The sequence below is a fragment of the Chiloscyllium punctatum genome, chromosome 2, assembly GCF_047496795.1.
Source record: "Chiloscyllium punctatum isolate Juve2018m chromosome 2, sChiPun1.3, whole genome shotgun sequence".
In the NCBI taxonomy this organism is placed as follows: domain Eukaryota; kingdom Metazoa; phylum Chordata; class Chondrichthyes; order Orectolobiformes; family Hemiscylliidae; genus Chiloscyllium; species Chiloscyllium punctatum.
The window spans coordinates 157,752,558-157,765,857 of NC_092740.1; the positions used below are offsets into that span (position 1 = coordinate 157,752,558).

A 13,300-nucleotide genomic window follows, 5' to 3' on the forward strand; every position below is an offset into this window, starting at 1 on the left:
GGGCTGGCCTGGTCAGTATCACACTGCTCTGTAGGAGCTTGATTTGTACACATTAGCTCTCACAGGTCCCACCTGACCATACAGGCCAAAACTTCACTGTCATTGAGTGTTGCAAGATGTCATGAGATCATGATTATCACTATCTAAATGCAAGTCTTTCTGCATTAGAGTTGATTTGGAGATGCCAGTGTTGGACTGGGGTGGACAAAGTCAGAAGTCACATGATGCCAGGTTACAGTGCAACAGTTTATTTGAATAAACCTGTTGAACTATAACCTGGTGTTGTGCGACTTCTGCCTTTATGACAGTGCCAGCTCACTGACTAAATTTCAGTGAGACAGGGACACAAAACCCTGGATCTGTCAGCCAGTTCATGAGAATATCCAGGCAGCCCCACATTGAATAACCACCAGCATCGATTACAGCACCTGCTTCATTTGCTGCCAATGTACCACCTCCTGGAGTGTGACTGAGAGCTGATATGAACACCACACTGTTAGTGGTGGCAGAGAAGCAGCCAAACCCAGGAGCTGGATAATCTCTTACCCAAGGCTCAGCTGTACAGGATGTCCCGCCTTAATCAATGCTGAAAGACAGCTCTTGCTAAGACTGTATGCTCGCTGAAGTTGCTGTTTATCTGCAGCCGAGAAAGTCTCTCCATGTGAGGGGTGGTCAGGAGGGTTGGTGTGGGAGCTGCAGGGAGTGTAGGAGCTGCAGGGAGAGACTGGGTGCTGCAGAGAGAGAGAGAGAGTGTGCTGCAGGGAGAGACTGGGAGCTGCAGGGAGACTGTGGGAGCTGCAGGGAGAGAGTGTGTGGGGGCTGCAGGGAGAGACTGGGAGCTGCAGAGAGACTGGGAGCTGCAGGGAGAGAGTGTGTGGGGGCTGCAGGGAGAGACTGGGAGCTGCAGGGAGACTGTGGGAGCTGCAGGGAGAGAGTGTGTGGGGGCTGCAGGGAGAGACTGGGAGCTGCAGGGAGACTGTGGGAGCTGCAGGGAGAGACTGGGAGCTGCAGGGAGACTGTGGGAGCTGCAGGGAGAGACTGGGAGCTGCAGAGAGACTGGGAGCTGCAGGGAGAGAGAGAGTGTGTGCTGCAGGGAGAGTGTTGCTGTGAACAGTAGCTGCTGTCGGTGTGTGCCTGGGCTCTGGGGACGATGTTAGCTCTGGTTGTAGCAGCACTAACAGGAATCCTGGCTGTAGGCTTTGTGCTGAGTCTCAGTGTGCAGTGCCTAGCTGAGGATCTGTGCTTTCTGCTCCGAGCCAGTAGGTTCGGCCTGAAGCTGCTGAAGGTTTACCTGAGCAGGAGGGTGCCCACTGTATTGGAGCGCTTCAGCCAGCAGGTACAGACTAACCCACACAAACCCTTCCTGCTGTACCAGGGCCAGGCGCTCACCTACCGGCAGGTAGACAGCCGCAGTAACCGGCTCGCCCGGCTCTTTCTCAGGGAGCAGCCGGCTCTGCTAGCGGGAAACACGGTGGCCCTGCTGATGAGTAACGAGCCCGACTTTGTGTGTGTGTGGTTCGGCTTGGCCAAGCTGGGATGTGCCGTGGCTTTCCTGAACACCAACCTCCGCAGCCGCTCCCTGTTACACTGCCTGGACAGCTCCGGAGCGAACAGCCTGGTTGTGGGAGAAGGTAAGAGCGGTCCCGCTGCTCAATCACAGCCTGGTCACTGCATTCATGTAGACCAATGGGTCAGGGAGAGAGCCCAGGGACTGGCTGGTACTGCATAGGGTGTGGAAGTTAGCTGGGACACTGGGATAGGGTGTGGATGATAGGTGGGATCCTGGGATAGGGTGTGGATGATAGGTGGGATACTGGGATAGGGTGTGGATGATAGCTAGGACCCTGGGATGGGGTGTGGATGATAGCTAGGACACTGGGATGGGGTTTGGATGATAGGTGGGATACTGGGATAGGGTGTGGATGTTAGCTAGGACCCTGGGATGGGGTATGGACATTTGCTGGGACACTGGGATAGGGTGTGGATGTTAGCTAAGACACTGGGATGGGGTTTGGATGTTAGCTAGGACCGTGGGATGGGGTGTGGATGTTAGCTGGGGCACTGGGATGGGGTATGGACATTTGCTGGGACAATGGAATAGGGTGTGGATGTTAGCTAGGACCGTGGGATGGGGTATGGATGTTAGCGAGTATACAGGGATGGGTTATGGATGTTAGCTACAACCCTGGGATGGGGTATGGATGTTAGCTATGACACTAGGATAGAGTGTGGATGTTAGCTAGGACCCTGGGATGGGGTGTGGATGTTAGCTAGGACCCTGGGATGGGGTGTGGATGTTAGCTAGGACCCTGGGATGGGGTATGGATGTTAGCGAGGATACAGGGATGGGGTATGGATGTTAGCTAAGACCCTGGGATGGGGTATGGATGTTAGCTATGACACTAGGATAGAGTGTGGATGTTAGCTAGGACCCTGGGATGGGGTATGGATGTTAGCTAGGACCCTGGGATGGGGTATGGATGTTAGCGAGGATACAGGGATGGGGTATGGATGTTAGCTAGGACCCTGGGATGGGGTATGGATGTTAGCTAGGACCCTGGGATGGGGTGTGGATGATAGCTAGGACACTGGGATGGGGTTTGGATGTTAGCTAGAACCGTGGGATGGGGTGTGGATGTTAGCTGGGGCACTGGGATGGGGTATGGACATTTGCTGGGACACTGGGATAGGGTGTGGATGTTAGCTAGGACCATGGGATGGGGTGTGGATGTTAGCGAGGATACAGGGATGGGTTATGGATGTTAGCTACGACCCTGGGATGGGGTATGGATGTTAGCTATGACACTAGGATAGAGTGTGGATGTTAGCTAGGACCCTGGGATGGGGTGTGGATGTTAGCTAGGACCCTGGGATGGGGTATGGATGTTAGCTAGGACCCTGGGATGGGGTATGGATGTTAGCGAGGATACAGGGATGGGGTATGGATGTTAGCTAAGACCCTGGGATGGGGTATGGATGTTAGCTATGACACTAGGATAGAGTGTGGATGTTAGCTAGGACCCTGGGATGGGGTATGGATGTTAGCTAGGACCCTGGGATGGGGTATGGATGTTAGCTATGACACTAGGATAGAGTGTGGATGTTAGCTAGGACCCTGGGATGGGGTATGGATGTTAGTGAGGATACAAGAATGGGGTGTGGATGTTAGCTGGGCCACTGGGATGGGGTGTGGATGTTAGCTGGGATACCTGGATGGGATTTACATGTAAGCGAGGGTACAGGAATGGGGTGTGGATGTTAGCTAGGACCCTGGGATGGGGTATGGATGTTAGCTGGGGCACTGGGATGGGGTATGGATGTTAGGTGGGATACTGGGATAGGGTGTGGATGATAGCTAGGACACTGGGATGGGGTATGGATGTTAGCGAGGATAAAGGGATGGGGTGTGGCTGTTAGCTAGCACCCTAGGATGGGCTATGGATGTTAGCTAGGACCGTGGGATGGGGTATGGATGTTTGCTGGGGCACTGGGATGGGATTTACATGTTAGCTGGGGCACTGGGATGGGTGTGGATGTTAGCTAGGACCCTGGGATGGGGTGTGGATGTTAGCTAGGGCACTGGGATGGGTGTGGATGTTAGCTGGGGCACTGGGATGGGGTGTGGATGTTAGCTAGGACCCTGGGATGGGGTGTGGATATTAGCTGGGGCACTGGGATGGGGTGTGGATGTTAGCTGGGATACTGGGATGGGGTGGGGATGTTAGCTAGGATCCTGGGATGGGGTATGGATGTTAGCTGGGATACTGGGAGATCTCTCATCCTCTACTGTCCGTTGCATTTGGCCTTTTTACATTTACCTGAGAAATCCGAAACCAAAACAGAAAATGCTGGAGAAACTCTGCAGGTCTGGCAGCAAGTGTGGAGAGAAAGCAGAGATAATGTCGTACTGCCAGTTGGATCTGCCTTAGCTCACTCATACATCTGCTTTAAGAGTAATATGTAAAACAATTTTAAACATTTTGCAGCGGCTTGTTTTCATCTGGCATGCCTTTCAGGTTTAAAAATGATAGTGCTACTCTTCCATCTAGGCCACTCGCAAGATTTATATTGCACTTATGTATACTAATGCATACTTCAAATATGGATCTGGAACATAGGACCTGGGTCTGTGCCCCAGCTAAAGACCTGCCCTCAAGGAAGGCATGGTGGCTCAGTGGTTAGCATGGTTGTCTTTTAACGCCAGGGACCCAGGTATTCCTGCCTCAGGCAACTGTCTGCGTGGAGTTTGCACTTTCTCCTGTGTCTGCATGGGTTTCCTCCCACAATTCAATGATGTGCAGGTCAGGTAAATTGGTCATGCTAAATTGCCCATAGTGTTCAGGGATGTGTGGGTTAGGCGCATTAGTCAGGGGGAAATGTAGAGTAATAGGGGAATGGGTCTGGGTGGGTTACTTTTCAGAGGGTCTGTGTGGACTTGTTGAGCTGAAGGGCCTGTTTCCACACTGTAGGGATTCTATGATTCTATGAAACTGTAGCTCAGCTATCACTATGAAGTAGGAGGCTAGAATCTGTGCACAATTCCCTTGAGTATGGCCTGAAACCATGACCCATGCTACTCCTTCATTTGTCCTTCAACATTCAGAAAGACAGCCAAAATATCACCACTCCATTTCCTGCAGTCAATTTCTTCACTGATGAGTGCATTTATATCTTAGAATGCACATCCAGCAGAGATTTACCAAGCTTGCTTTTTTCAGGTGAAACGTTATCAGCTGCATTTGGACCTTGAAAGCAGAAGATGATCTGTTGGGAACTTCTCACTATGATTGGATCTAGTTGGTATTGTTTCAAAGTCACTTTTAAGTTGTTTCCATTATCTCCAGGAGGTTGCTTCCCTGTTGTTAATCTTCCATCAAAGATTTTCTCAGGATTATTTCAAATTCGTACACCACATTTTGTGATAAGTGTTGCTGTTTGTTATTGGTTCTTTAGTCAAAACATCCACTCCTACAGGCCAGCTTTTGATTTAAGAATTTTGGTGTCAGGGATCTTGTCTTAACATTTAATCTGCATTGGGTATGTCAAACAACTGAGGTGAAAATGATTCTGTTGCTTAATTTGATTTGGATATTTTCTATAAAATTTGCAAGAGGGAAATGTCTAAGTTTCATAGACATAAAACAGGTTTATTAGATCATTGGCCCTTCATACTTGGTCTGTAGGTTTTTTTTATTCTTGATTTTAGCAAAAGCTTATTGGGTTGAGGTGTTTCTGAGAGATGCTGCTGGAACTGATATAGATTGTTCCAGATAGAGAGAATCTTTTCAAAGTTTGAAGTATGGAATAGTGAAGCTAAGTGTAATATAAATCTTACCTGTAGCCTAGATATAAGAATACCACTGTCTTTTTAAATGTGAAAGTCATGCCAGATGAAGACAAGCTGCTATAAAGTGATTCAAATTGTTTTGTATATCATCCTTCAAGTTGATATATGACTGAAGTAAGGCAGGATCACTGGCAGTACAACACTGGGAAGGTCACTGGACCCAAAACGTTAACTCTGCTTTCTCTCCACAGATGCTGTCAGACCTGCTGAGTTTCTCCAGTACTTTCTGTTTTTGTTTTAGATTTCTGTTATCCAAACAGTTCCTCGTTTTAGTTTATGAATAGAGTGAAATTGTGTTCCTTTAAGTATTGAAGATAAAAGGGCAAAACAACTGAGGTGCTTAACGTGATAAAAGTATTTGATAAGCTTGATAGGGAAAACAACTAATTGTTTCAGGAAAAGCTCCAGGTCATGGGCACATCATTTTAAAATGAATCAGGGGTGATGCACAGTGGAAATCTGAAATTCTCTTCTCCAGAAAGCTGTTGAGGTATAATCAATTGAAAATTTCAAAACAAGATTGATAGAATTTTGTTAATCAGGTGTATTGAGATTGCAAAACTTTCTCAAGGGGCAATTAGGGACACGCAATAAATACTGGATCACACCACAGGAGTCACTCCAAAAACTAACAATGGAGTTAAGATTCAGATCAATCTTGATCTAATTAAAATGCATAACAGGTTTGAGGGGAAGAATGGCTTCACCTAGCTTCCATGTTTACTGGGAAGTGTATATTTCTTCCCTTCTTTGCCAAGTTTATAGAGATTTTGTTTGCCTTTTTTTCAATAAGAGGTACACTTAGGATATTTCAATACAGTATATTGATTATACTGCAATATTAGATGCTGTCAGAAGCAAATTTGTGTAAACCTATAATCAGAACATTGTAGCTAATGATGGAATCACAACTTAAGTTTTGTTGTAATTAATTGTAAATTCCTTTTTAACTTGAAATAATATTTAACTTAAAAAAAGCAAAACTTTATATCAGGCCCATTGAGCAAATCCTTGTGTATTAATTTAAAGCAAGTGAATAAAACTGAATTTTCAACAGAAATTTAGTGTAATACTGGGACCAATTGCTCAGCAATTACAATCCAAGAAAAAGTTTTGGATTGGAATTTTTTTTATTTTCCAAGTATTCCCAAAATTCTTTCTTGATTGTCCATTTCCTTTCACATCCTCCTAATCCTCTGAAAGGGAGAATTCCACTGATACATATTCAAATCATTCATTTGTCGGATATATTGTATTTGGTAAATAACATTGACCTGATGTCTTTCAACATGATAATGTGCTGAGTCCTTCTTAGTATTTTTGTACCAAGGTATTATCAGAACAATCAAACTGTGGATAGTGAGAATCTTGATCCCAGTGTGGAAATGTCAGATATTGAGAAGAAGGGCTCATCTCCTGCTCCTTGACCTGCTGCGCTTTTCCAGCAACACATTTTCAACTCTGATCTCCAGCATCCGCAGTCCTCACTTTCTCCTAGATGTTTTTATTTAAAGGAAAGATAGACAAAGCAAATGCTGGCTGAGAATATAAATTCAGTAGCTGTCTAAAGACCCTGTGTTTAATACACTGACACCTGAGGGGAATCATTTTAATGTCACAGCTGAAGAATGTCAAAGGATCATCAGAAAGAAACACTTCAAAGGGCAAGATGCCATTCAAAAAACTGAACTATGATCTCCTATTGTTGATGACCCAAGCTGGAGACATGGTATGAATGAAAAGAAAGGCAGTTTTGTAAGAAAGACATGTTTGAGCTTTACTCCTCCAGTAATACAGAAGCAAAGGGGTGAAAAAACTAGTTGTGACCCTGCTTTTGGTATGTGTTTAGATACCAGAAAGCCAGTGTCCCAGTGTGCTAGGTTGTGATTAAAGATTCACTTTGCTAACTTATGGCTGTTATGTGGCTTAGCTGAGAACTTTGACAAAACAGCCCTACATGTGCATGTGAAAGAAATAAAGGGCCAAGTCTCATGCTTTTTTTTGGCTATGTGTGAGTTGCTCAAGTTTTTTTGGAAAGTTTGTCACCACTAGTGAGTTCTCTTACTGCATTTTACCAAACTTGCGTCATCAATTACGTACCAAACCCTTGTGGTATCTCCCAAATTGGATTTTCACCCCAATATACCACACACCATTCCAAAACAATTAATCCTAACCCATCACTCAGCAGATATCCCTGAATTCACCAGCATCCCGTACACTTGTGCCATCTTTAAAAGCCTGTTGTGCACCCGGGCCATCACTGTCAGTCTGGAGTTGCCCTGCACAGTCTCTCACAATTACCTTGGACATGGCAGAAAGGATTCGACATGCGCAAATTCCCCAGCACGATGAGGAGAATGTCAATGTCCTTCACTCAGTCCAGGTAACTTCCACTATCTTCTCACACTCACTCTATCTCTGCCACTGTCACCCAGCTCCTACCAAGCCCCTCTATCTCTCTCACTATTGCTGAATCATCTTACCCATTTGTGCTCAGTTACCCCAAGCTCCAACCAAATTAATCCTGTTAGGCCTCTGCACTGCCTTTTCATTCACACGCCATGTTTCCATCTGCATCAACAGTAAGTGCTGTACCACTACTTCCATCTCCCAAAATAACCCCTCCTCTCGCAAACTCCTGCAGCAAAGTCACCCACAATGGGGCAGAAAGATTCCAGGATGGTGGGATTCCCAACATTTGGCTTCTCCCCTCTTATGAGGAGAGCATCCTGATTCCGATTCCCTGAGTGCGGCCTGGGTTCCTATCAGAGGCTGCCCTTGACATAATGTATTGGGAATCCCTGAGTACAGCTTACCTCATTGTTCTTGGCTGAGGCCAGCTGATCACTGTGAGCAGTTTCCTGGCTTTGTGGCTGCACATGGCTCAAATTTAAGCCTGATATCTCTGGCTGAGAGACTAATCACAAAACTGCTAGGTAGGGATGCGATGAGTATCCAGATAGGCTTTGAGTGAGTGAGCGTGATAACAGTGACTGAGGGACCTGAGCTGGGAGTGTGTCTCTGGGCACCCAGTCTCCTTGCTGCAGTGTTACAATGAGCATTACTGGGGTAGCCCATGGAGCAGCGCTGAAGAGCAGAAGCCTTGTGAAAGTGGTTGGGAGATGTGCCGTGAGAGTTCTTAGAGACTGGTACATGTCGGATTCCAGTGACCCTGCATGTGGAGTGGCAGGACCCTCTGTCCATGGGCCTGATGTCCTGTTTTCAAAATAGAGGCCATTCACACCAAGTGGGGAATGGTCCTGCTCTGGTTCCATGTCAGGGCTTCTCAATATCGAGCTTTCTTGGTGAGTTCAGTAAGGTCAAAAGCTGTATATTGATGAGAAGACATGTGCTCTCCACAAGGTGTTGAACAAGCGTTGATCCCCATTGATTGGCATCTCACAGATCATAAATATGTTCCAACTTGTAACTTTCTAGATACAATAGTAATCTAGAAACCATTGAATTTTGCGGCACAAAGGAAGGCTACTTAAATTGTAAGCTACAAATTAGATCCACTCCAGTGCTCCTTCTCCATTATTTTAAATATTTATTTTTCAAGTATATATTCAATTCACGTGAAAGTTATTATTGGATCTGTTTCTCTAAAAGCCTTTGAGTTAATGCATTCCAGGTTATAACATCAATTACATAAGTAGGGAAGATATGTTGCGTAGGCTAGAGGTTATTAAGGTGGACAAATCCCCGGGACCAGATGGGATCTATCCCAGGATGCTGAGGGAGGCGAGAGAGGAAATAGCTGGGGCCCTGACAGATATCTTTGTAGCATCCTTAAACACAGGTGAGGGTGCCAGAGGACTGGAGGGTTGCTCATGTTGTCCCCCTGTACAAGAAGGGTAGTAGGGATATTCCGGGTAACTACAGACTAGTGAGCCTGACGTCGGTGGTGGGGAAGTTGCTGGAGAGGGTACAGAGAGATAAGATCTATTTATATTTAGAAAAGAATGAGCTTATCAATGACAGGCAACATGGTTTTTTGCGGGTGAGATCGTGCCTTACCAACTTTTTAGGGTTCTTCGAGGAAGTGACCAAGTTGATAGATGAAGGAAGGGCTGTTGATGTCATATACATGGACTTTAGTAAGGCGTTTGATAAGGTTCCCCATGGTAGACTAATGAAGAAAGTGCAGTCACATAGCTAAGTGGATAAAGAACTGGTTGAGCAACAGGAGACAGAGAGTAGTAGTTGAAGGGAGTTTCTCGAAATGGAGAAAGGTGACCAATGGTGTTCCTCAGGGGTCAGTATTGGGGCCACTGTTGTTTGTAATATACATAAATGATCTGGAAGAGGGCACTGTTGGTATGATCAGCAAGTTTGCAGATGACACAAAGATTGGTGGAGTGGCAGAAAGCATAAGGGACTGTCAGAGAATACAGGAGAATATAGATAGACTGAAGAGTTGGGCATAAAAGTGGCAGATGGCTTTCAATCCAGACAAATGTGAGGTGATGCATTTAGGCAAGTCTAATTCTAGAGCGAATTATACAATGAACGGAAGAGCCTTGGGAAAAGTTGATGGGAAGTGCTATATTTTCACGGTTTTCACATGTATGTGTAATTCATACATAAACCTTATCCAGCTGTCTCCCAATTCACCTTGGCTTTTAATACCATTTGAATACAAAATGCTCACAGGTTTTGTTGGTGGCTTTCACTTTAATAATCTTTTGCAGTGCTGATGAGTCCTAATTCCCATCTAATTTCATTGTGAGTTCACCAAGAGTAGAGGTTAGTCAGTTCTCCCACTTCCTCTCTTTATTTCACGTTGACTGTTGGGATTTCTAATTAGAATTCACATCTGCGATTGGACAATGATAAAGAAAAGTAAGTGCTGCTACAGTTTGTCAAAAGCTTCCTGTGCTGTAAGGCACTGCACAATATTTGTTGATTTATTTATAATATAACAAATACATCACAAAATGCTTCAAGATAATTGGTTACATTGAAATATAATAGTCACAGGTCAACTATTTTGTTTTCAAATAATAGCGAGTTAGTTTATTTTCTCCTCAGCTCCAGTTTGGTCAGTATGGGCCAGTTTGGGTGGAGGGATCTATGACTATGGCTCCCTCTAATATAAATATTAATTCTGCTTTTGTCATTTGAAAAATGTAATGTTACTGTGTAGGTTAGAAAGCGATTCACATTTCAATAGATTTTCTAAGCCAGAAGTTTCTTTGAAATGGGTATATCACTTGTTCATTGTGGCGTAACTGCCATTGTTTTGAGAAAACTATGATGTTATCACCACATGTCAGCTCCACTTTCAAATGGTACAGAGGCAATTGTAATCGACACACATAGATTATAGCATTTATTGTCATGCAATAAGTACATTTTTCATCAACTTCTGTAATTCTCTTGACAACTTGGTACCAACCTGATAAAATGTCTGTGCCAATTGTCATTGGAAGCTTTTGCTTAGCCTCAGTTCTACTCATTCCAGACTGTAAACTAAAAACAATAGTGTTGTTGTGTTTCCAACAGATTTGTTCTTCAGTTAATGCCGCACTGCCGTGCTGCCAAATATAGGACAAAGGGTTGTCAGAGTAACTAACAAATATGCAAAGTCTTTACTGATTTTGTTTTTGTATGACCCTTGGTTTATAATTGTTGCAGTAATTTTATGAAAACCCAAAGAAATGATAAACCACCTGATGAAGGAGCATTGCTCCGAAAGCTAGTGCGCTTCCAATTAAACCTGTTGGACTATAAGCTCATGTTGTGTGATTTTTAACTTTGTAATATTTTATACATTCTTACCAACATATAGGCAACAAGTGACTTGTATCTTATCAGCTGCTGTAAATGGAAGTGTTTTAAGGGATTGGTTGATATGGAATTTAAGTTTTTTTTAATAAGTTTTTTTGTGAGATAGACATGTCTGGAGTATGAGAAGATCCATGGTGACTATCAGTGTTCCAAGGCCTAAAGCAAAGTATCAGACTGCCGAAGCTACAACACAGAAAATAAGTTACAAACAGCAGAAGCAACATGTTGTAGATGAACATGAGAAATCCTGCAATCAATGGATTAGATCTAAACTCTGCAGACCTACCACACCTGTTTGTCAGTGAAGGTGGACAATGAAGCAATTAATCAGCGGTGGGGTCCACAAACATCACCAACCTCAATGAAGCGGAAGCCAAGCAGCTCTGTGTAAACACAGGGCAGAAACATTTGCAATTATGTTCAGCCCAAAGTGCTAAGTGGATGATTAATCTTGGCTTTCCCCTGAGGTCTTCAGCATCATAGATGCTGATCCTCATCCAAAGTTAAAAACCACACAACAACAGGTTATAGTGCAACAGGTTTAATTGGAAACACTAGCTTTTGGAGTGCTACTCCTTCATCAGGTGGTTGTGCTGTGCTATGCTGTGCATGATATCAAGAAACGACCAAAGTCACTGAATATGCAAAGGCTATGGGCTCTGACAATATACCAGTAATAGAATTAAACTGTTGTGTTGCAAAACTAACAATGTCCCTAGCCAAGGTGTTCCAGAACAACTCCAACACAAAAATCTATCCAACTGTCAACATTCTGTGGATTATCATTGACCAGGCACTTAACTGGACTGGCCATATAAATACAATGGCTTCAAGAGCAGGTCAGAGGCTAGGAATCCTGCAGTGAGTTCCTGACTCCCCAAAGCCTGTCCACCATCTACTAGGCACAAGTCAGGAGTGTGATGGAATGATCCCCACTTGCCTGGATGGTGCACTCAAGGAGCTTGATACCAGCCAGGACAAGGTAGCCCACTTGATTGGCACTACATTTGAGAGCACCCACTCCCTCTGCTACTGACACTCAGTAACAGCAGCTGCAGCATCTAGAAGCTGCATTACAGAAGTTCTCTTTGCACAGGACCTTCCAAACCAACAACATTTCCATCTAGAGAAACAAGGACAGGAGATACATGGGAACACCACCACCTTCAAGGACCCTTCCAAGCCACTCACCGTCCCTGACTTGGAAATATATCACTGTTCCTTTACTGTACCTGGGTCAAAATCGTGGAATTCCCTCCCTAAGTGTACTGTTAACTTGGTCCAATTAGGGAGCCCTGGCTGACAGATATAAACAGGAGTGTGGGAGGCCTTCTTATGGTTCTGAGGTGGTATCCCTAATCCAGAATTGAGAGGCCTGGGTTCAGTCCAACCTGCTCCAGAGGTATTTAATAACTTCTCTGAACAGGTTAATTAGGAATTATAGGTTAATAAAAATCATAAACAGGAGAGTGAGGGGTTCTGCTCTCTCTAGGAGCCGTCTCTGAGCTTGTGAGGTCAGTGTCACGTACGATGCACGTATAAGTAAAGGTTGACTTAGTGATGGATTATTTCAAACACCAAAGCTGGATGTGTCCTATTTTACAGAAGCTCGTGGTCTTTTCAGTAGGTCACACCAACCAGCAAAAGTAAAATCACTCTCAGTTAAAAGAGCCTTGCAATAGCACTGTCAAATCAGAATGTCCACTGCATTGTCAGCATTGCTGCTTCAGTGCTGTTGCATGTCCCACCATCCCATCAGGGAATTCACATTTCCCAAAGCCCTGCTGTAGAGGAAGGACGAGGTAATAAATGGAACAAAATCTTATCCCACAAAATCTCGTGAGTTTGAAAAAAAGATAAAAATCACACAGCACCAGGTTATGGTCCAACAGGTTTAATTGGAAGCACACAAGCTTTCGGAGCAACGTTCCTTCATCAGGTGATTATCACCTGATGAAGGAACGTCGCTCCGAAAACTAGGGTGTTTCCAATTAAACCTGTTGGACTATAACCTGGTGCTGTGTGATTTTTAACTTTGTACACCCCAGTCCAACACCAGCATCTCCAAATCTTAAAAAAAAGAGGTTGCTTTTTATCTAAATCTAGTTTGGGGTTTCAATAAACCTTGATGAGTTACTGTGTCTTCCCTTAGCTTAA

The 13,300-nt window shown here is 44.6% G+C and overlaps 1 protein-coding gene across 2 annotated transcripts in view; it reads left to right on the plus strand.

The window, feature by feature from the left end:
• The first annotated feature begins 588 nt into the window (after positions 1 to 588).
• The window catches only part of slc27a6 (solute carrier family 27 member 6), an 80,470-nt gene continuing 67,758 nt past the window's right edge, over positions 589 to 13,300 (plus strand). The window contains exon 1 of one of the 2 annotated variants that reach the window (XM_072591066.1): positions 589 to 1,631. In XM_072591066.1, coding sequence (XP_072447167.1) covers positions 1,151 to 1,631 — 481 coding nt within the window. In that variant the 5' untranslated portion in view covers positions 589 to 1,150. The remainder of the gene's footprint in view (positions 1,632 to 13,300) is intronic. The other variant, XM_072591056.1, reaches the window with a different exon arrangement.